The 25,411-nt window shown below is 31.8% G+C and overlaps 1 protein-coding gene across 1 annotated transcript in view; it reads right to left on the bottom strand.

Annotated features, from left to right (window-relative positions):
- The window catches only part of PHIP (pleckstrin homology domain interacting protein), a 135,128-nt gene that overhangs the window by 17,826 nt on the left and 91,891 nt on the right, over positions 1-25,411 (bottom strand). The window contains exons 23-35 of the mRNA XM_037142891.2: positions 24,078-24,309; positions 19,263-19,382; positions 15,717-15,824; positions 15,054-15,178; positions 14,852-14,934; positions 12,530-12,641; positions 12,283-12,344; positions 10,121-10,276; positions 8,727-8,847; positions 6,020-6,145; positions 2,927-2,996; positions 2,227-2,277; positions 1,813-1,962 (exon numbers count right to left, since the gene is read on the bottom strand). Coding sequence (XP_036998786.2) covers positions 1,813-1,962; positions 2,227-2,277; positions 2,927-2,996; positions 6,020-6,145; positions 8,727-8,847; positions 10,121-10,276; positions 12,283-12,344; positions 12,530-12,641; positions 14,852-14,934; positions 15,054-15,178; positions 15,717-15,824; positions 19,263-19,382; positions 24,078-24,309 — 1,516 coding nt within the window. The remainder of the gene's footprint in view (positions 1-1,812; positions 1,963-2,226; positions 2,278-2,926; positions 2,997-6,019; positions 6,146-8,726; positions 8,848-10,120; positions 10,277-12,282; positions 12,345-12,529; positions 12,642-14,851; positions 14,935-15,053; positions 15,179-15,716; positions 15,825-19,262; positions 19,383-24,077; positions 24,310-25,411) is intronic.

The raw sequence follows: 25,411 nt of genomic DNA, 5'->3' as shown, positions 1-25,411 counted from the left end.
ACACTTTATATATGAGCAGAAGCTTCTTGTTTTCACTGTCAATAAACAGCTACATATTTTGGAAAGCTGCTTAATCTGATCCTCAGTTCAACATCAGCTGGACCACAGTTTTATTGGGTCTCTTCTATATTTTCTATATGACTGCTTTAATGTTTTTCTTTTCTCTTTAGTCTTTATTTCCTTATGCTTCTTGTCCCTCCATTTATCTCCTAAACTGAAATGACAAATCAAAGTTTAAATAACAGTGGTTTTTCTTTCTCTTGGTGGTATATAAAATAACAGTCATCTTACAATGAACAGGGTTTTAGATCTGATGAAGTATAATAGTATTTAGGAAAAATCTATTATCTCAAGTTTTAGGAAAAAGGAGCTCATATTTCAATTTGTTGTTTCTGTTGATATATATATATATATATATATATATTAGATCACACCCTTACGGAGTTTGCAATTTCTTTTTAACGTTAGTTCAACTTTAGTAGGGATTGTTTTCTTCTCCCCTGATGAGTTTCTACACTACAGGGAAGTGTAAATTTAGACTCTACATCCTTGCACACTGCAAGCTTAGAGAGATTACTCTGACATCAGAGAGAGACAGTCTTCTTTGTAGAAGAAATTATTCTATTATTTTCACTGAGGGTGAAGTCTTTCAACAGTCCCTGTGGGATTTCAGTTCCAATTTCCTTCCTCACCATGACTGATATAGCTTCGCCTGTCTCTGCATAATGTTAATACTTGTGCTTTTAGAATGTAGACATTAACACTTATTTCTCTCTCTTCTTTTCTGGGGAAAAGTCCAGGATACAAAAACCTGCAACCAGTGAGTAAATTATAACTTATTTTCTAATATATAAAGTTGAGCTTGCAAAAAACAAAGAGAAAGCCACAGCCTCCAAAAACAAAAAACTGAAAAGCAGAGCACTGAAACATCAGCTCAGTTCCCCCTAAAGAGTTTTTGGATGGTAGGGTTTAAACTAGCCCAGTTTATCATACTGCTGGAATAAAAGATTTATCTTCTATACTTAAGATTCCATGCTTCTTAATTTTAAATGCTGAGATAAGGCATTTTTTATATTTATGATGAAATTTCTTTATTTCCATCACTGAAAGTTAAAACATATATAAACAGATCAGTTAGAGTACAACCACACCCAGCTCATGGAATTTTATAAAACATTTCATTTTCATTTGAAACCACTTATGTTACCACTTACAAACTGTACAAACTTTAGTAAACTGAGTAAGAAAATAAAACTCACTCTAAACTAATTTAGATTTCTAAGACTACATGCAAAAATAAACACTTGATCATGTTTACTCAATCTTTTTACCATGAACCCTGTAAAAGATCATAATTAACATAACCTAAATATACTTAATAATGCCACCTTACATTTGTATATAGTGCTTCAGTTTCAATTACTTTATTGTATTCTCATTCCATCTCTATAACTCCATAAGGAAGTTTAGGTATGTATTATTATTATTATTGTTTCCTAAATAACCACCATAATAAATTTATAAAGTTAGTATGGGAAGAAAACAGTAAAAAAAAATCAGATGAGAAAATTGTACAACTGGTAAAAGGCAGGGCTGGGACTACAACCCAATTCTTTGTTGTCTTAGTTCACGGTTCTTTCTATTTTACTACATCATTCAACTTTGATGCTCTATATAACCAAATGGATAATGAGTACATGTACGAAATCATTTAGAAATAAGCTATACCATAAAAAACAATTTAAATAGCAAACTTTCGTGAATAAGACATACACCAAAACCAACAGATAAAGTATTTTCAAAAATACTTACTGGATATTCAAGGAGATCTACCGGCTGGCGGAAAGGCTCAGAATCTTCACACTGAAATATGAGATTTAACAATTCTTGACATTGTTTTTTCCATGCTTGAATATCATAAGACTGTGCTCTATTACGTAATCTTCTTCTAGGCTGATGGTCCTAAAATAAAAATGATAAAAAATAGTAATAAAATACACAAATAAATTTTATATTTTTAATGCAGTTTTACATAATTAGGTAATATATAGTAAGTCAAATGATAGAAAATATCATTTACCTAGTTCTGAAAATCATGCATTTTGTGATGGAAACTTAATTGACAGTAATACTTAGCCAGTCTTTAAAAATAAAAGTTAAAAAAAAGCTCTGAATACATTTTAATTTATATAAAGTATTTTTCTGTTACATCAAAAACTATGTTACCTTCCTTTTTCGAGTGGAAGTTCCTGGCACATCAGCATCTTTCTCTTCTTCCTTTGAAGCAAGAATTTATCAAATTTATTACAAATTCTAGATTTCATGATTACAGTTGAACCCTTGAACAACCTGGGTTTAAACTGTGCAGGTCCCCTTATACAAATTTTTTCCAATAAATACAAACAGTACTATAAATGTTATTTTCTCTTAACATTTTCTTTTCTCTGGTTTACTTAATTATAAATATATGGCATGTAGTACATGTAAGACACAAAATGTGTGTTAATATACTGTTTACATTATCAGTAAGACTTCTGGTCAACAGAAGGCTATCAGTAGTTAAGATTTTGAGAAGTTAAAAAGTTATACGCAGATTTTCAACTGCTCTCAGAGTAAGTACCCTTAACACCATGTTGTTCAAGTGTCAACTGTACTCTATACCTGTTCATATACCAATTATCTGCTTTACATTTTAATAAATCTATAAATGTATATGTTGGAGCTCTTTAGTACACATTAAAAATTCTCACCCCTCCTACCTTTTAAAAACTTTTTTGTCATAAAAACAAAAAAATTCTGAACCATGTTTAAGTTAATTACAGTATTAGACAAAAATAATTTTCATAACAGCATTTATCTGAAAACTATTGTTTCTTTTTTATATAGAATAAGACCAATGTCGTAATCATAATAAAATATTAAATACCTCAGAGTCAGACAAAACTTTCTTCTTCATTGAATTGTAGAGTGGAATTATGTTATAGCAAGTCTGATCCCTAAATAACAAGGAAATGTTAGTATATAAGATTAGAGTTGTGAGGTTTTTTCCCTTTAAACCTGTTACTAAAACCAGATTTTAAGGTAAAACTTAAAAGCCTGAAGGCTTCTTTCATAGGTTGATGACAAAACACACATGACCCCGGTCCTCCACTCTACATGGAGCCCCCAATCTAACCTATTTCATTACACCAAACCCAATTCAATTCTCACCTCCAAGTTTTGCTCAGCTCATTGCATGCTTAGGATGCCTTCTTTAATTCGTCTACAAGAGAAGTACCTCCTGTCTTCTAATTCTTTCTTTTTTTCATTCTTAAATGCAGTCGTTCCCTAAAATTTTGTCCTTAGTCATTTTCTCTTGACTCTGTAACTTCTCTGTAAATGAATTTCAAATTCCTATAATTTGGTCTGACTCTTCTCAGATTCCTACTATCATCTAAAATCCCACATGTCTGAAACTAATTGTCACTCCCCAGTCTTCCTTTTTCTATTTCTTTTTAAAAACAAAATTCCCATTTTCATAGTGCAGTTTTTCACTATTCCATCCTGTGCCTCCTTATAATCCCAACCACTGGCCAAGTTCTGTGAGTATACCTTCAAAATCTCTTGGCATCTGCCTCTTTCTCACTTCCATAAATTAATCCTTTATCACTTGCTACTTGGTCAATGTAGCAGCCAATTTAGTATTTATGGTTTATGTCTCCCCCCATCAATTAATATCAGACGCTGCAGTAAATATTTGAAGGCATGCTATGCATCATATAATATTCAAGTTAGGTTAAAAAACCCTTGCTTCTGGTGGCCGTATTTTAAGTTTAGTTTCTTAGATCAGCATTCAAGGCGCTCCATGATCTGAACAAAACATGAGTTTACGACACCATACCCCTTACTTCTACTCATGTATTGTTTCACCCGATTTAAATTACCAAATTTATGTAATATCTCTTTAACTTCCTAGCTCATTCCATCCTTATTCCTACAATGGATTTCCTTTCATCTCACTTCTCCTGAATCCATCCATATCTATCTTGTCCATTACATCTTAATATGCACTCCCTCCCCCTGAACCTGAAACCGCATCTTTAATAGCTAGAAGTGAACCTATCCCTCATCTAAATTTCATAGAAACTCTTGTTACTTTTTCCTTATCTTATAGTTACTTAAAGATCTACCTGTCTACAAAACTGTATTAAGAAGTTAAATATACATCTTTCTATTTCCAAATATCTATTACATCACTTTGTATGTATCTACTGCTTGGAATTTGGCCAAACAACTCAGTTAAAAAGTATAAGAATCAAAATTTTGAAATAATATTTTAAAAACCACTGTCAGCTAAAAATGGTTTTAACGAATTGTATATATCTAAAAAATGCCAAGGATTTATTTTAGATATATAAAATATGAATGGCTTTAAACATATTAATCTGTTTTTATAAGTCATTCCCAGTAACTATTTGAAAAAGATACAATTTCACAGACTATTCAAATATAAAAATAACTGTTTTATCTAATTTCATTAAATATAAATTTCCTATATCTCTTGATTCTAATGCATATCTTAGAAATATAGATGTATATAAATATACATATAACACAAAATTACAGACTAAAAACTTCATAGTTAAAATATTACAAGCTATTATAACCAAGTTATAGAAACAGTCCTCTGAGGAAAACTAATTCTTAATTACCAGTTTTACTGAAAAGAAGTAAAAGCATTGCAACAATAGTTCCTAAAGCACTTGCAAGGAAACAGACTTCTCTAGAGAACAGGGTAGAGGAAGGACATGAAGTTTATCTATCTAAGTTCCCCAAGTGTTTTCTTATATTAAAATTAGCTACATTCCTTAGAAAAAAAAGGGACCCTCTGATTATGCTGTGTAATAAGAATAAAGCTGGAGGGTTTTTTTTTGTTTGTTTGTTTGTTTTAAGATTTTACTTATTTATCTTTAGAGGGGAAGGGAAGGAGAGAAGAAGAGAAATATCAATGTATTGGTTGCCTCTTGTGCGTCCCCTGCTGGGAACTGGCCTGCAACCCAGGCATGTGCCCTGACTAGGAATTGAACTGCAATGTTTTGGTTCCCAAGCCCATGCTCAATCCACTGAGCTACACCAGTCAGGGCTGGAGATGCTTTTTTAAAAGCTTCAATAATTCCTTCATGTAAAAATAAAAGCTGATAGCAGCTGAATATTTAAATTATAAAAGTCTTCTCTTAACAAGAAATAATTATCCAATATAAATAACCTTAATACAAACTCAGAGCAGTATCTTATACAAAACATATGATTCATTTCTCTGGCTTCAACTAGAAGACTCAATTCATTCTATGGTTACATTAAATCCGTAAGACAAGAAAATAAAAGTGCTGCTGCCTTACAAAGTTAGAATTACCACTCTTTGTATGGGATCAATGAATAAGAAAGTACACTTGACTTTAAATAAGAATCATCTTGAAAGTTAAATTTAGTCTACTGCTAGACTCTTTAAATACTTGTTTATAAACTTGACAGGGGTACTATAATATCAAGATAAAAGGGGTACTATAATATCAAGATTTGAGGATTTGCCATCCTCAAATCAGAATGGCAGATACTAATTACCATAAAAATTAAACAAGTTAACCTCTAAAAGATGTAGTTTCCTTAGTTACAAATTCCAGATAATTTCTCTCCCACATATAAGATTATCTGGGTTAAAAGAACTATTTTAGGCAAAACAGTTCATATTCAATAAACACTTATAATATTAATTATTATTATCTAAAAGTTGGGCTTAGAAAAGGATACATGTTTATTTACATTAACTATGGAACACAACTTTTATGATTTTGTGATATTTAGCCAATGAGCTAAATGGTACTTTAGACATAGGCATTATGTGCTTCCTATTTGAGTGGAGCCGTGGGTATAGCAAATCATGTGATATTATGTCTATAAAAAATTATATTTTATAATTGGCATTTTATAATCTTGTTATTATTACAAATTAATTATAATTAACTGTGGAAAAATAACTCACTTTATAAAATGCAGAAGAAGATCAGTCACAAACTTAGCAGATTTTACAATTGGGCTTCCAGGCTCATTAAATGTTCGTGTATTATGCTCTATATATCGAACTTCCCACATCAGGGAAGAAACCCGCCTTTAAAGAAACAAAATACAGAAGTATTAACCTTATTATATTTAGAAATATAAGCACAAAATTTAAAAGCAAGACATTGTAATTTTCAAACTGCAGTCTTAAATCAAGTACAAAACTCACATCTCAAAAAGTTATTTTCGAAAAAGTATAACCTCTTTGTGCAAGAAAAAAAAAGTATAGCAATGCTATGGATTTGCACAGAATACGTCTAGATTAGACACATTGAACCATAAACAACAGTTACTTCTTTTAGGAAGAGAGACTGCCTATAGGGAGAGTAATAGAAGAGAACTGGATTTTTTATTTTTAGCTTTACCTATTCCTGTCAGATATGATATCATTTTTTGATAATAAATATACCTGACATTTATGTAAAATGAAGCAATTTCCATCTAATTATATCACTGGTAGTTAAATGACATATAAAAATGAAAAGCTGATAGCATGCTTATGAGATACAAAAATATTAAAAAATATGGTAACCATGTTAGTTTACCAAGGCTAAGTAAATAAAAATTATTTTTAACACTGAATTGACAATACTAAAATAAATTTTGGTATTTTATTATTTCTGAAAGTAAAGAAAAACTCAAAGATAACTTCTAGAATATTACCCAATATGTGGTCTTAAATAAAATAAACACTCATAAAATCTTACTGATGTGCAAAGAAAAATGCAAAGAAACAAAATTTTTAAAATTGATAGTTGTGGATATAGAAATACTTCTGTGTATTTAAAATGGCATTCACAAAGTTCATTCTAATAATAAAATTAAAGGTATCTTCAGAATAACTTAAAGAAAACTGTGTAAAACAAGGAATTAGAACATCAGCAAGGCAAAGTGAGTGTAGTTTAACAACAGAAGACTAAGGGAATTACTGAAGAGGAAAACCATAAACTTTAAAAGTCTGAAGCCAATGAATAAAGGAAAAGCAAAAAAGCCTGAAACAGTGAAACAACAATTAAAAACATAACTTAGGTCTATAACCATATTATAAGAAAAATAGGCAGTTTCTAATTCATGAAGAGGTTGTATCCCCAAAAGGTTTTTTCTAAATTTGTTACTATGGCTAAGTCCAAAAATCCTATTTAAGGTGTAATTTACTTGAAATGCACACCTTAGAATTCTTTCCCTGTTACCTTACATGTCTTGTTTCATCTCTGAAACACTAGGTGTAACTCCTAAGATTTAACAATTACAGGTCTAGGAGAAAGAAAGATACAGTTAAGAATTTCTCCTCCATTTATTCTCTTAAACTTCCAACACCTGGAGTTGAAAAAGAAGCGTGCTCCCTGGGTGAAGATAAATGGGAGGCACATTATCATAGCTGATGTCCTCCTCTATGCTTCTGACAAACAGCAATGAAGCAACAGTGGAAATACCTAGCAAGATCAGAAATATCTTCAAAACAGGAAGTTTAATATCTTAATATCCTTTATTCCAGTGGTTACTAATGAGAGGTGATTCTGAGTGCCCAGGGACCATTTGGCAATGTGTAGAGAAATTTTTGGTTTTATAATCAGGGGCTGTTATTGACACCTAAGGAACAGAGGACAACCCCAAATGTCAGTAATGTTCTTATTGAGAAACCCTGTTTTCGTCAGTAAGGAATAACAAACAGAATTTTCAGCGGCAGGTAAAAGAAGTAAATTTTATACTAAAAGTAGTATAAAACTAATTAAACCAAATTAGATTTATACTTAAGTAACAAAAAGAATGGAAGGCACTAATTTTTGTAGGATAATATCAACACAAAATATGATTAAAACCATCCTAAGTTAAATAAATAAAATATAAAGAACTACAATAATATAAAACTGCTCATAAAAAGTTTTAATGTAGTATTATTTGAGTTAAAATGTTTTATGACTGTTTAGCAAAATTCTTACGAAAAATGAAAACTACAAGTATCATTTCATTATGTGAAAACTAAAAACTTAAACTCACTTTTTAACAAGACAATTTAGGCAATACACCTAAAAAGCCTGTCTGAGATTGGAACTCAATATTTACTGAAATTGTTACCTAGAAGATGATGATGATGCAAATTAACTGAAATTGTGTCTTTAAAAGAAAAAAAATCTAGTTTTTCAAGCTAACTATAACTATGAAAAATATCCTGAATTTCCTAATTTCATTGTTCATAAGTATTCATAAGCTGAATAGAAGCAAAATAAGAAAAAACAAATTTTATATTGTTCTATGAAAAATCAAGTAACAAATATTTCAATGTGATATCTTGAAGAAAATGACAGTTTTGTAAACTGTTATGCTTTTTATAAAGTGTGCTCTGAAGACAGCAAGCAGCAGCTCATATTAGCAGCTAGACAAAACTGTCTAGGTAACATATTCTAAGTGTGGTTACAAGACCAGCAGCATCAGCATCACTGTGAATTTTTTAGAAATGCAGAATCTCAGGTCATACTCTAAACCTATGAAAAGAAATTCTGCATTTTAACAAAATCCCCAGGTGATTTTTTTATGTAAAGTTTGAGAAACACTGCTATAGGAGATCAGTAAATGGGTGAAAGGATCATTTAGCTTTTTTTTTGGTAGTAGCTACAGCAAACAGTTCTAACCTGTAAAACCTGTTTTCCAGTCTTTGTTTAATTGTACTTAAATCTGTTGGATATGCCACTACAGTGCAATACATGGGATAGGCTTGCAGATCCACAGGGGCCACAAATGCTGAAGCAATATCTAAAATAAATAAGACAAATTAGTTTATAAATGTATTTTGTATTGCGTAAAATACTTCATGGAAAATTGTTCTTGAATTAAAACAAGTTTTGATCCATTTAACTATTAATCTGTCACTCTTCATAGAAAATTCATAGTTTAGCTAATCTAGTAAGTCTCATTTTTTATTATGTATACATTTACACTGCAAAATTTTACAGATATTTGCTACTCACAGAGTGTTTAAAAGAAAAAATGATAAATAATATACTATGACCTATTAAAGATACATACATTTCTCTAATTAAAACCTGGCCATTCCTGAATCTATGTTTTTAACATTCATTTTATCAATAACACTCTAACAATTACATTGCATTCAAACATTTTAAAGTCTGACTTTCTCAAAACTTAGCACTTTATCTCATCTTCACAACATAATTCTATGAAATATTAGTGAAACATAAAGAGGAAACAGAGTCCAAAGTTTTTGACTCAAAGTAAATGACTCTATGGCACACATTAAACTGGTAAAAATCTACAAACTATGGTCCTTCTCCATTTTTGCTCATTCGCACATAGTTTGACAACTTCATACCCTAAAATATTACTAAAGTTATCTAAAATAGTATTTGAGACAATTTTTGTAAGTGTTGCCATTCTATAAAATACTTCAGGTAAAAATATTATCCAATATGTGTCTCTAGTGTTTTCAGCTTTTATTCATGTTAATTTCTCCCTAGATTCTTTGAATCTGATTCCTTACTGAAGAACAGGAGGTTGCCACACACCAACATATTAGTTTAGAGTTCTGGATAATTTGTGGTCATTGTTTTTCTTTTAATGAAGCAAAGCAGTTCACATATCCTTTTCCCCTACCCTTAAAAATATTCTCTTATGTATATGTGTGTACAGTTAAGGAGAAAACTGGTAGAGCTATTTAATAATTATAATCCATCTTTCAATCACTGTCTTTCAGTTTATATCATGTCAGCTTGAGTATGTCAAGAGTTTTCAAACTGGACTCTGGAGGAATCAGATTGTTCAGAAGTTTCCCTGGCATTTTGGGGGGATCCTCATTCTAAATTCAGCTAGAGCAATCCCATTTATAACTGTTTTCAATATTTGAGTCCTGTGTTTAAGATCTCATTTTAAAAAATTCCAATTAGAAATGTTTGAAAAATCACTGACTTAATGATATTATGAAAGAATATTTTGTTTGAATTATAGTATTTTCCTTTCCTTTGCTTTCTGCCACTTTTTCCCACATTGATGTGCTACTATCATGATTTACCTAGTGTCATCAACTGGTTTATTCCTGCAACAATTCTTTCACATTCTTCATCCCTTGGATTGGAACCCCATTCTCCATCAAGAGGTTTATAGATCAATGATCTGCATTCAACATCAGTTAAAGGAACACTGGTACCTAGTTCTTCAGGAAATACAGCTGAAATACCCAGAAAGAAATGCAGATTTAGAGAAAATATGTGGTAGTTTGCTAATATTTAGGTCATCTTTACTTTGAGTTGATACTGTCATAAGACTAGAAGATAATTTTATAAAGATTTGGTAAGTATATTCTTTTTTTATTATTTATTTTTCATTAAAGAAAAACATGTTTCAATGATCAAGAAAATTTAAATTATTTTAAAAACATTATAATAATTATGTCTCCAAATTTTTTACCCCACAACTTCCTTTATCACCATTTACCAGGTAAAGTAGAAAGTAGTTTATAAAATGATACAAATTTAAGAGGTTTTGAATCAATTCATAATATATTCTCCATTTTTACTTTGATAAAACATACACAATGTAAAGTTGAACTAAAGTAGTCTTTTCCAGAATACTTCAAATAAAGCCTATTTTTTTAAATGTATGAACAGAAAAAATTATGATTACTGACAGGTAATCTCATGCTTATTGCTCTTAAACGATAACAATATGCTTTCCGCATGCCTGAATATGTAACAGAATCTCTTACTGAATCTTTAAGAGAATTGTTAGGGGCTGGTGATGACATAAAATCTACAAACCTACCAAATACATTTTTCTTTGAACTAGACCCAGATAAGAGAAACATGCTAACTATTTGTGTACAAAACTTTTCCTCCTCACAAAATGAAATTAAACTCTATGGTTGCATATGTATACATATCCAAATAGATCAAAAACATAAAGCACTCCATCCACATACAGATATACTTAGGTAGGATGTATCAACAGCACCAATTCGTTTCAAGAAATACCTCAGGCATTACAACTCTTATTAGCTTCATTTGTCTCACATTTATAATAGTGCAACATGACTTCAAATTCACAATTCCACAAAGGAAAAAAACAAAACCAGATCATAAGCCATGTAAAATGATCACAAGCTGATTAAGACATTTAAAATTCTTAAAGACTATTTTCTCATTTCTAACGTTTACCTGAGTTTACTTTTTCCAAGATATTGTTTTTTCTGACTTCTCAGAAATACAATAACATTTATAAATAATTATTTCTATGTCAAGTCAAAATTTTGTTTTTAAAAATCTTTACTATTATCTAAATATAATATTATTTCTAACAAAATCAAATACAGAATAATGTAAAAATTAATAAAGTCTTTGTATTTTTATTTTTTACAAATAATCCTTATTAATAATCTGAAATATATATCCTTTTGAACATTTTTATGCATATATAGTAATGTGAGCTTTTTTAAAAATTGAAACAAAGATAGGTAATGAGGTAAAAAGAAAATATAATCTCTGGGATTTAGCTACGCTGGCCTTTTCTCAGTCCTGGAAAGATATCATACTCACTGCCTAAAAGCTAACTCCCAAATTCCAAGGCAATGTGTCAGGCCATATGCAGGGTAATAGTTATCACATTATTATTAATTATAATTACCTACTTGTTGAGCCCTTACACGTGGCAGACTCTATAATAAGTACTTTACATATATGATATCATTTAATCCTCACAGAAGCCCTATAAAGAATATATTAGTTTACACAACTTCAAAGGCTAAACCCTAAGAACCTGGTTTGGAGAGTTTAAGGAACTTCCCAACATGGCACAGACGAAGGAGGCAGAGCTAGGATATGAACTTATGCTACGGCTCATGCAAAAGCCTGAACTCCGGAGTTACAAAAATAACTTTGCTCCCAAGTGCTCAGCTTCTAGGAATAACTCATCATTAGCAAAACAATTTCATGTTTTTCTGTAATTAATTAACTTCCATCATCCCTGTTAAGACTATAAATTCCAGGCGCTAAGTTAAGTCTATCTTGTTCTCTACTATGTCTCCAAAGTCCAAGTCAATAGTAAAGGTGCTATATTTGACGAATGAATATTTTCCATTTGACATTCCTAACAACCCCATGCAACAGCAAGTTAACAAGTCAGATTTCTTATTTAAAAAATTAGTTCTATAATATATATGAAAGCCTAACATACACTCACCATTATTAGGTATAAGCTCCATATCCCAAGGACTCATCTTTTCTGTATCACCATTATCCCAGCTTAAAGAAAGAAAAATCCTGTTATTAAAAAATCTAAACACTAAAATGTAATTTTTAAATAAAATCAAGTCATAAAATAATTGCCTTGAAATTTTAAAAAAGTATCTCTATCATTTTATTAATAGATGGAGAAAACATTCAAAGAAAGGTCAGGCTGAACTAAAATACAACAAATACTTCCTTACCAAACATTATAACACTGAAACAAACTATCAGGGTACTCAGGTTGAAGAGGTTCCTGGCTTTCAATTGTTCCAAACCACCAGGCATCATCTATGACTGATCTGAAACGGTCACCTGGGCAAGAATAGACAAGAGTAAGAGCTATCTCATTGGTCTGAATTATAATGCTGCTGTTGTTGCTCCTTTTCCCCCAAAGTATATTCCTTTAAGATACTTAAACTGCCTGTATGATTTCAGAAGATATAGAAAAAGTGACCTACAAATTTCAAAATAAGTAAATAAGTCAGCAATATTGAGGAAAAATGTTATTTAATAAGTACACCAGAACTGTGACTTACCAGTTTATACTGTACCATTTCTCAAATTTTATTAGAGTAAGGAGAAATTTACTTTTACCTTAAGCATTTTTAACAATCTAGCACTTTTAATTCATCAGTAGGACTATGCCCAAACTTTTCATTCAAATAAATATACAGTTTAATAATTTTGGCTAAATAGTTATTTATAGTCTATAATTTCTTACTTTCTGTAGCCAAGTTCCTCTGACAATCAATACTCCAGTCTAAAAACAACTAAACAAAACAAATAAATATCCAAACTGACTTCTTCACTTCAATTACCCTTAAGCTATAACACTCACGCATACACTCGTTTTCCATTTCCTATTAAAAACAAATAAAGAAACAAAAACATCTACTCTTTGTAAAATAGCACTCCTTGGGTCCCTTTCTCTACTTACGTTCAGCTATTGTCATATCGAGAAAACTGCTTTCCCCAAAGACCCTAATGAGTAATCCTCTCAGGTTCCCATTGTGCCATACAAAAGCTGTAAATCGGTCTCTTCTTTTTTCCTACATTTTCCCCTTCCCAGACTTTCAAACAAAAAATCAAATTTAAAAATAACCAAAACCAAGAAAAACTTTTAACTATTTCTTCTTGAAACTTACTTACACATTTCCAAATGAATGCACAGCTATTTCTTCACTCATCTATTTCAGACATTTAGTACTGACCTCTATCCATACAACTGTATATAAAAGTTATACATATTTTATTTAGTCTATATTCAGTTTTTCTTTAGCATGACTATGTAAATATTGTTTGCTAAGCCAACTTGTACACACTCTCACATTATTTTTAATAATTGTTTCATTTTTTATTTTAGTTTTCCTTGAATTTATGATTATCTTCCCACATTCTCTAATAGCTCAAAATATAAACTACTTTCTTAATATAATTCCCTACAACTCAAGCATGTTAGATATGGAGATCAGTTCCATTTTTTTCCCTTGAAGACTTCACTCTTGAGAGACAATATCTTCTGGTCTGGTTATTTTATAGGTTTGGTAATAGATGCTATTCTTGGACTTCTGTTGACTGTTACCTGGGAATTCCTTTCTGCTCTTTCCTGTCCTGAAAAAATTTCCTGTCTTCTAGAAAGATTCCATGTCTTTCTCTATCTTGATTTACATCCTTACTTTATGGAAAACATCTTTCAAAGCTTCCAGAGAAATGATACATGATACATTAACTTTTTTCATAACTCCTAAGGACCCTAATTTTAATAACTTGCATTTTCCTTTTTTTAGAGAACACAGTTAAATTTCTAAGTTTACGAAGTCCAGTAACAATAGACAAACCATCATGCCAATGCATCCCAATAGCACTGGAGAAGTGACGGACTAAAGTATCAATTACTGTGAATTTTCAAGCCACATTATGCCATACGTGCACTACATCTCACTCCAAGAAGACAAAGAATGCCACTATCTGAAGTTTTGAAATGAAATACTCTAATGAACAGCATACCCTCTGGACATAAATTAGTCCATCTTAAATGGCTGGAAACTTTAAAAGGATTTTAACACTTCTTTGAGTCTTGATTACAATACTAATTTTTAAAGATTATAATAAAGTTAAACAAAAAAATGTAGGTTTAACTCTTGTCTCGTCTAAATTAAATTATTAAAACATACTGACCTGGAAAACTTCTTTTGCTTCAATTTTGAATTGTTACTAATATTTTTTGGATAGAAATCTAAGTCAAAACATAAAACAGCTAAAGGAATAGGTATAAACAATCTTACAATAGTTAACAAATGTAAGAGAAAAAATGCTTAGAATTTCAGCATCAACTAGATTAAAAGTATTTTCATTCTTAAAAAAAAAAAAAAAACTGAAAAAACACCTGATACAATATTGTACTTGGCTACTAATATTCCCAGAAAAGGTAGACAACTTATTTCTTTTCCTAAACTATGGAAAATATTAAATCATTTATTAGATTAAAAACACACACACTCATGGCTTCTAAAATTACCTACCTATATTCCACCGCCTGTATCTTGCATCGTCAAACTGTTGTCTCAAGACTAGGAAATCTATAACATCAGGCATATCATGGTATCTAATTACAAACAGAAATAAATTAGGTCACATACCTAAAAATACCTATGATATGTTCAAATTTTTTTTTAAAACAATCTACAATACTAAGAAACCACTGCCTTTTTCAATAGTCCTTACTTCATGGTAAATGATCCACCAGTCAGTTTACCAGTATCAGGATCAAGAAAAGCAAGTTTAAGGCAGCAAAGGGTAGGTAATCCCACTTCATACTTTATGCCAACTATTTTCATCAGTTCTTGTTCCTGAGAAGAGAGAAAAAAATGAGAAACCATCTTCTCAAAATAAACTGCTAAATATAATCGAGAAAGCATTTCTTCACGTCACTCTTGATCTAGGTAATTACTCTGTGTATGTGTAAAAATTCAGGTATGTGTACTAAGAGTATGCAAATTATATTTCAATTTTAAATAGTAAAGAAAAAATTTTACTGAACTAAGAGTTTTCCAACACTTAGAGATCTAAGCCTCTAAGTAATTTTGAACTACTGCTGATAAATCTAGACATACTTATCAAATTATAAATGTATTTGCCTTAGATATTAGTGTTGCTATTTTCACTGTAATTATATTTTGTACCCCCAATTTATAAACTATTACAACATACAAACTCAATTTTGTATTTCTTAGAATGTTAAATACAATACCCTCTATTCCCCAGATTGCTTCAGTTAAGAAAGATATCTTCATGAAACCGTTTCTTATACTAAAACTATTAATAATACAATTTTCTCCACATTCTATAACTACATATTTTTGAGTTATTAAATAATAAACATCATACCCGTAGTTCCATTTTATGCCATGGCTGTTTTTTAGGATTGATACTATAAATTTTATTTTTCCGGGCCATTTCAACATAGGCTTCATGTCCTTGTCGGAAATAATAAACCTAAAAATAACATAAAGTCACAATTTAAAAACTTGAATGTGCTTCCTCAAACCCAATATACAAGAATTTAATGTCCTCTGAACTAAAATATTTTCTAATGCTATGAATTTTTTTCCTCAAGTTTTCCTGATGTCACATAATCATAAACAAAGTGTTCAAAATAACATTATTTTGGTTACATACTAACAGGTTAAGAAAAACAGTTACTTTAGGGTTTTGGGGGGGGTTATTTTATCACTTTACTTTTATTGTTTAAAGATTTTATTTATTTATTTCTAGAGTGAGGGGAAGGGAAGGAGAGTGAGAGGGAGAGAAACATCAGTATGTGATTGCCTTTCACATACCCACAACTGAGGACCCGGCTCAGAACCCAGGCACGTGCCCTGAGTGGGAATCAAACCAGTGTCCCTTTCATTCACACACTGGCACTCAATTCACTGAGCCACACTAGCCAGGGCACCATTTCACTTTTAAATTCAAAATAACTAACAAGCAAAGTAAACACAGGCTCATAGATAGAGAGCAGGCCAACAGCTCTGGGGAGGGTTGGGGCATGGAGGGATCAAACAAAAAGGAAAAAAGAGAAAGAACTCACGGACACAGACAACAGTGTGGTAACTGCAGGGGGGAGGAGGAAGGACAGACGTGGAAAAGAGCATAGGGGAATAAACTGTGATAGAACAGAAAAACAAACAGAGCTTGCTGTATTTAAAAAACATATAAAATACAAGGTTAAAGTTAATGAGTACTGAATAAAATAAATTAAATTTTCAATAAAATAAAGAATCACAGTTATATGCCCCTGCTGGTGTGGCTCAGTGGATTGAGTGACAGTTTGCAAATGTAGAGGTTACCAGTTGAATCCCTGGAAAGGGGCACATGCCTGAGTTTCTAGCCAGTTCCCCAGTTGGGGGCAAAGGGGAGGCAACTGGTCAATGTTTCTCTCCCTAAATAAAAATAAATCTTAAAAAATTGTAATGGTCAGGATAGCTAACTGTAAAAAAGAAAAAAAGAATTGCAGGTATGTAACATGTAAGACATCCTAAGAACTTGTGGGATGAGGGAATATAAGGGCTTCCTAGTAGAGTTCTTCAATGGGAGGTCATCCAGTAGTAAAGTCACTAGACCCTGAGCCTGTCCCCTTAACAAGCTCCCATATTCCCACCGCCATGCAAGCTCTGCAGCGTCAGATGGTGAGGTGCAGAACATGCTCTCTTCTGTTAATAACCACTTTTGTCCTGCTCTGCCTCCTGGATGTTTATAGGAATAGGTTCCTCCTAAGATGCTGGGTTAAGCCTTTGTAAACCATTATCCAACTAGAAAACATGCTTGAAATTTTTTAAATGTATTACTTTGGTTTTGATGATAAAGATGTTTCTTTCTTTATTTTTACTTAATTATTTTTCAAGTACAGTTTTCTGTCTATTACTATTTCTTAAGGCTTAAGAAGAGCACAGAATTGGAGTCATACTACCAGTTTGCTGGCAGTGTGATCTTTGGCAAATTAAGTTTTCTGAGCTTAATTTTCTTATCTCAAGTTGATAATGCTGTTATAAGGTTATTACAAAACTGAAATGGGAAACTGTTATGTAAAGCATTTATGACAATGTACAACAAAACAAATAAATGACTTAAAAACATTTTGTATTTATTTTATTTTTAGAGAGAGGAGAAGGAAGGGAGAAAATGAGGGAGAGAAATTCTTATCAATGTGAGAAAGAAGCATTGCTTGGTTGCATCTTGCACACCCCCAACTGGGGTACTTGGCACAGCCCGGGCATGTGCCCTGACTGGGACTCAAACCAGCAAGTGACCTTTTGGTTTGCAGGACAACACCCAATCCACTAAGCCACACCAGTCGGGGCTAAATTATTATTTTTTTAAATAGTTCATCTGGCCCTAGCTGGTGTAGCTCAGTGGATTGAGCACGGACCTTCAAACCAAAGGATCACGATTTGATTCCCAGTCAGGGCACATGCCTGGGTTGTAGGCCAGTTCCCAGGCCTACAACCTGTAGGCCAGTGGAGGACGCATGAGAGGCAACCATACATTGATATTTCTCTCCCTCTCTCCTTCCCTTCCCTTCTGAAGATAAATAAACAAAATCTTTAAAAATATATTTTAAAAAATAGTTCATCTGTGTTGCATAATGAAACTGTAACTAGGAATCATGATTAATTTATTCCTAACTTTTGGAGCAAGTAGTTTATACATATACGTAACTTTAAAGTAAAAAATGTATCCTCACATATATTTTATCCTTATGAAAACAGCAAGGCATCTATTTATCCTTTTATCAATATCAAATTTAAGTGACTCCTGACTACCATCCTGCAGAACTGGCACTCAAACATGGTAGTTTTATAACAAGTATTCTTCCTACTACTAAAAAATAGTATAGCTTGTTTAAAAAGTGCTATTAAACTTTTTAAAAGACAACTTAAACATCTTGAAAGGAAATTATTCAACAAGCAATTACACTTTATGGACACCTTCAAATAATATATTAAACATAATACAACCGAGTATTTTCTTGATGTCACAGATCTGTTAGGATCTACCATTGTAACTAAAATACAACAATGTGGTAACGTTCTTGTTCTGTGCTCTTCAAGCCTTCTTAGGCAAGCAGGGTATCTGCTTGAATTATTACAGACTGTTAAAGTTAGTCTTGCAATGTAAAGTTCTGGTTTTCCTTCTTTGATTCAACTGCCACCTGCCACTTTCTACAGCTAATTAGTGCTCTTTGCCAGAAAAACCTGTTTTAATTCCTTATTTTTTACTGCTTATCTACTGGGTATCAGATAACCATGTCTCTTACCATTTATGCATAAAATAAGGAGACATGAACTCTTGAGTGGAAAACTTGCATTTGAAATCTTACATTTTCATTTCATAGTGCAAAGTACATAGTCAAATAATGCCCAATCACATTTTCTTAAAAATGAAATATTTCTTATTCTAAGATAATATAATTTTTAAAGATCTAAGAATAGATTATGGACATAAGTTATTAAAATGAAACACTTCTATGAAAAAATTAAATGAAAATAAAACGCTGAATTTTTCTTTGAAAGGCTATATATTATATATAATACTAGATATACTTAAATCTTAAACTAAAAAAATTAATGTTTTAATTTAAATAAGAAAAAACTGGCAACAAAACAGTCCTTAAAAATACATACTAGTTTTTAAAATGCTAACAAAATTCCCATATTTAAAATATTTAGATTTACAATGGCAATATTTATAGCATCCTCAAAAAGTATGATCATTAATGCTTCCATCCTAATTTTACTTTTTCTGTAGTTACAAACATCTAGAATGAGATACTTTATAAAACCACTGCAATCTTCTAGAGCTGTTTCTAGTGTTCTAAAAATATTTAAAATAACTTAAAAGAAATGCAGTATGTTTTAAAAAGTTTAAACATACCTCATCGCCCATCTGTGGTACAAATGGACATCTTCGGGGAATAGTATCTGTAATCCATGTTGAAGGCAACCATTCTTCTAATGTCAACCCATTTTCCGTTAGTTCTCCTACAGCCAACCTCTAAGGTTTAGAACATTTAAAGTAGTATTATCATAAAAGCATTCATCTACAACCTGTCCTTTAAAATAATTATAAAAGTAATTAAATAAATAAAGGGAAGTGAATCATTGTGCAATATGTGTATTCTTCAGGTATTAAAAACCTAATCTGGAAAGATGTCAGTATTAGCAATACAGTATTTAATCTCTCCAAAATAACTTCATAAAAAAGAACTAGATAAACCCAAACCACACAGACACCATTCAAAACAAAATTAAGTGTCAAGATATTCCCATAAACACTAAAATATAAACTCCAAGTAGTATCCCTGTCAAAGTTCTATTGGTTTTATAAACTTTCCATTTAACAAAGTATATGAGAGTCTTTTTTTAAAAAGTCCTAGCCACAGTGTGTTAGTAACAAGTAGATAATATATTCTCATATGGGCTGATTAGTGCAAGACACAGAAGGCTAACTGTTTCCACGGCTGGGCGTTAGACTTCTACATAGCCCAAGAATACTCTTTTTCCCTTTAGAGTAACCATTTCACAATCTTGGCTCACATTTAGCTTTTAACAAAAAATTTTTCTTCATATTTTTTCCAAACAAAATATTGTTAAGCTGGGTCCCTTACTTTTTATTTTTTGTGGATAAATATAAAATTAGGCCTCTGAGAAAAACGTTTTTAACTTTGCTGCTCACCTACAAGTGGCCAAAATGATATAGATGTTGTTACCTTAGACAGAAACTTCTAAGAGCCTTTGAAACCTAATATTATTATAAGCAGAGAAAGTTCATGCAATTGATTAAAAATGTTTTGGTTCAGTGTTTGTATATTAAGATTCTAAGTTTTATTCTCTTGCGTTTTTTTTTTTTTTTTAAAAAAGAAGGCAGTTATCACTAAGTTAATGCAAGTTCACCTAGAAGAAGCAATGTCATACTGAGGTATCACAGAACACTATTTGCAACAGGTCCTGCTACAGCTGCTACTCAGTTTCCATTTTCTCTTCATTAATCACATCTTCCTGCTTCTCAAACACAGCAGGAGCACTCTCTCTTTGAAGAAAAATGGATGGGAAAAGATTGGCATTTACTACATGTGACATGGGTCTCCTGGAGAGAATTTTAGTCAGGAGTGATGGGATCTGACTTACATTTTAAAAGAACCACTATGGATGCATCAAAGCAGGGATTTTCAAATGATGGCCCATATGCAGTCCAAGCTTAGTGTGCGCTCTCTAAATCAAATGTTATTGGAACACAGCCATACTCATTCATTTATGTGTTGTCTATGGCTGCTTTCAGGCTACGATGGCAGAGTAGCTGGACCTTTACAAAAAAATTTTGTCAATACATGCTTTAGAAAATAGACTCTAGAGGATAAAGGGCAAAAGGCATGAAGACAGGTGCAAGGCCTACTGTAACAATACAAGTGAGAGTTCACAGCAGCTAACCCTAGTGACAGCAGAAATGCTGAAAACAGTTAAGTGTTGAAATATTTAGAAGAGCCAAGATAATTCCCTGATGGGCTGGATACACAATATGAGAGAAAAAGGAGAATTAGGCATAACACCACTGGATATAAATAACTAAAAGAATTGTTAGTGTTGAGATGAGAAGGACTAGACTGCAACAGGTTAGAGAGAAACTCTTAGAAAATAAGTTTTGTATGTGTAAAATTTGTAATGTTAAGTCAGGTCATATCTGAACAGTTATTTTATTCACAAAGAGTTACTGAATAGCCATTGTTACTATGTACTGAGTACATCACAGAGTTAGATCCACAGATTGTATCGGTTTTATGTACTGAGGTGTTGAGTTAAAGTGTGTTTTGAAAAAGGTATCCTTTTGACTTGTTTTCTACTAAAAACAAATAGAAAAAGTCTGAAAACTGGTAATTCCAGCCTCAATATGGACTATCAATTATACTAGGCAAGTATCTCTCCCCATAAGGAAAATTCTGTTGATTGGGATAGCCAGGTTAAGTTGGATATTAAACAAGAATAACCATAGTTATAACCGTAAGTCTCGGGCATAGCCAAGAATCATTATGAAAATTCTTTTCACCAATAATTTTTAAGAAACCCATAATTTTTGGTTAAAGTATATTTCTGTCACTTAATGCTTAAAATACTTAGAGAATAAATTGCACTGAATATTCTTCAAACTTTTCAGTTTCACAATTTGAGATTAAAAAAAAATTGAGATATAGGCAATAAAATTTTTTCTTCCAATCCACAGAAATTTTTCTAGGCCCACCTCAAATATTATTTCTTCTGAAGTCTGTCTCTGAAACTCTGAAATGAGATGTCCCCATTTGATTTCTGATTTATTATTTTCAAAATTAATCTGGCAACAACTGATCAATGTTTCTCTCATGCATCAATGTTTCTCTTTCTCCTTTCCCCTCTAAAAATATATAAATAAAATCTTTAAAATATTAATCTGTCAACTGAACACATATTTCTATTTCTATCTTGAGGAATTCAAACAACTTGTTGGTCACATACTTTTTTTAAGGTTTTACTTATTTAATTTTAGAGAGAGGGGAAGGAAAAAAGATAGAGAGAGAAACATCAGTGTGTGGTTGTCTCTCTCATGCCCCCTAGTGGGGACCTGGCCCACAACCCCTGCAGGCATGTGCCCTGACTGGGAATGGAACCAGTGACCCTTTGGTTCGCAGGCCTGCACTCACGACAGGTGCACATTATTTTTAGAATAAGTACTATGTCTTATATTTCTTTCTATCCACTGTATTGCCTTATAGACAGCAAGCATTCAATAAAAATTTATTGATCTGGTTTCCAGAGCTCTTAAAAGCATAAGGGATATTTGTCAGATATTATCTGAGATCTGCTTACTGCATTTTCTATATCTGCCTTACTGATTTTTGCTTAATTGAAAAAGAATGTCATATAGAAAATATTTTCATCTTTTCATACATGCAATACTATCAATTATTTAATGATCTGTTACTTTCCAGCACTACAACTCTTCATGAAAAGGGAAATACTACTTGAGATAACAAGACGACTAAGGAATAAGACCAAGTCTATCCAGTGTTCAATTCACTGGTAGGCTAACACCAAACCATGTGAATAAACTCCAAATTAGAGGAAACTGTCTATAATATCTTAAAACTTGTTAAATTTAAAATCAATCCCACATAAGTTTAATGGTAGTTAGATCCTGTTACAATATTTCAAGAGAAATAGTGAAACTACAATATCTCAAATGGTAATAGTGGATCCAAATGTGGCATTGCATAAAGGAGTCCAAGGTATTAGTTCATAGATAGTTATTAAATCAAGAGGACCACAAAGTAAAATGTGCTCTTGGGACAAAAGAATTATATTCTCACAGTGTAAATCTCAAAAGCTCATCAAAAATGTCTTGAGATTAAAGAAGTGTTTACATTACTAGTTAGATGCATGGCTAAACAAGGGTTACCACATAAAAGAATGGGTCCGTATACATTTATCACTGACAAAACAGAAGAAAAAGAAAACTGTGAGCAACAGCATGGCATTCTCTTTGGTAAATCTTCCCCAGACTAAAGTAAAGGAGGTGACAAGAATAGTAGGCAGTGGAATCCAAATTAAAGTAATTCATAATCACAGAGATGAAGGAAACACATGCTCAACTGACAGAGATAAAATAAACACTTCAGACAAATATATTCTTAAAAATTTTTCAAGCTGTCCCTGACCAGTGTGGTTCAGTTGGTTAGGCGTCATGCCACAAAGTGAAACACTGCTGGTTCGATTTCCACTCAGGGCACAAGCCTGGGCTGTGGGTGAGGTACCCGGTCAAGGCAAGTAAATGAGACAACAGATCAATGTTTCTGTCTCACGACAATCTCTCTCTCCCCCTCTCTTTCTCCCTGCTTTCCCCTGCCTCTAAAAATAAATAAAATCTTTTTTAAAAATGTCAAAATTCTTTGGGGATAAAGACCCTATAAGTTTCCCCAGTATTTCACACTACAAATGACAACCCAAGGAGCATCTAATTATGGCTCACAAACTGTATAGATTAACAAAGGTTTATTAAAACAATAGTATCCTACTTTAGATTCATATTTGCACTGTGGTCAGCTATGACAAGTTTTGCCAATCTTATTCCAGGGGATGTTCCCACTATTCTTTCTGTTTATTTTCAGCAATAAAAAAGAAGAATAAAAGGTAAAGGCAATTAAGAGACTAAGAAACTGTATATTTTATAGCATAACTTTTTAAATATACATAAATAAATCTCATCAGATTGTCAAGAAAAATCTGCTGTTATAAGATTAAATGCTCGATATTTACAATATAATTAGTTCTAGAAAGAAACACCCTCACATTCTCAACATTTAATACTTAAATAAACTAAACATATTTTGGTACACAGTAAGTTCCCACCATGTCAACAGGTTCTCTGACTTACAACAGAGTCAAAATGATGTATAACAAAAACCAATTTATGAGAGGTTAATTAACATAAACAAAAGTCAACTTCCTATAGCATCTTATCAACATAACATCAAAAGACATTGAAAGAAACACTATTCAAGGACCTGCTATACTCTATTTTACTATTGTGTACTTTGATGGTCTTTCATTACTACTTACTACAAGTATGTATACCTCAACAATGTTAATGTTCATCAATTGCACTTTTAAAGTGCTTTGCTTTCATAAAAAACATTAGTTTATATATATATTAAAAAAAATCAACCTTTTGTTTTCTTTCTTTGGGCTTTTTTTTCTTTGGTGATATTGGTCCATCTTTTTCTTCATTTACTTTTTTCCTTTCCTTTTTAATCTGTTTTTGCTTCTGTTTTTCAGATTCTTCTTCTTCATCTGAACTGCTTTCTGCCTTCTTGGTTTTATGCTTAGGAATTTTCTTTGGCGGCTGCAGATTAATTCCTGCATCAGCTGTCCAATCAGAATAGTCACTGGAGTAGTCACTATAAGAAAAAAAAGATTTAAAAGATATACAAACACAAGATAATGTTAAGACTTTGTCTTATAAAAATGCAGAAAAAAATATTATAATAAAGAGGAATAACAAAACAGTACATACTAATCAACTAAAAATACTTCCTTAACTTTTAACTTGTCTTCTAAACAGTTTTTAAAAATTCTGCAGGCTTAACTTATTTAAATATCAAAAACTTAACAATAAGGTCATAGCTTTAATTTAAACAATGAATTTAAGTGCCTTCTATGATTTTAGCCAAAAATTGATTTAGGAATGTTTCATCTGTTCAAAATATTGTGGGGCATACAAAAATAAGAGCAGAGAGTCACCTTCCTTAATTCTAGCAACAGTAGAAATACAGCCCTGGAGAGCACATGAGATAAACATTAAGAAGGAGGTATAGGGATTCCTTTCTTGAGAGGTGAGAGCTCTGAACAAGGGGGACTCCTATGTGAAAGCCCTGATGTGCCCTGATACTGACCGGCAGAGCCAGAAGTACTCTTTACCCACCTTCCAGTGCTAAGGCTGTCAGTGTAAACTTTACTTAGCATTTGTATATACCTTAGATATATCTTATACTTCAAAGCATGCCACGACTCAGAAAACTACAGGTTTTATTATCTTATGAATCACTACCTATCATATTTGATTATTTCTTTTCAGTTTACCTTCAGTGGACCTAAGTCTTACTTAACTGATATTGTTGCAAAATACAGAATTCAATTATGACATTTTCTGTTTCAATTTTTGTACATAAAACTGTTACTTGATGGTATACAACTTTACAAGTGTAAACGAATTAAATCTAAATTATACTATGTTAAAGTCAATAATCATTTGTCCATGTTTAGTGATGCATGACCTCACTCTTCTCTGAAAATATTCCTGGTAAATCCTGAAAGGACGTTTTCCTGGAGTTTTATTCTAGTACCACCCCTTCTTCCCGTGGCCCAATGTCTTTTATAAACATTTACCTCTTATCTTCTTCAGAATGATCATCATAGATAAAATTTAAATAATTAACTAGTTTACTAGTATGATTTTCATGACTTTATTTTAAAATTTAAAATGATTCTAAGGAACTTTAA

The sequence above is a fragment of the Artibeus jamaicensis genome, unplaced genomic scaffold, assembly GCF_021234435.1.
Source record: "Artibeus jamaicensis isolate MK-2021 breed Jamaican fruit bat unplaced genomic scaffold, CSHL_Jam_final contig_387, whole genome shotgun sequence".
Classification (NCBI taxonomy): domain Eukaryota; kingdom Metazoa; phylum Chordata; class Mammalia; order Chiroptera; family Phyllostomidae; genus Artibeus; species Artibeus jamaicensis.
The sequence above is the reverse complement of the archived record's forward strand: the minus strand, read 5'-3'. Positions and strand labels throughout refer to the sequence as shown.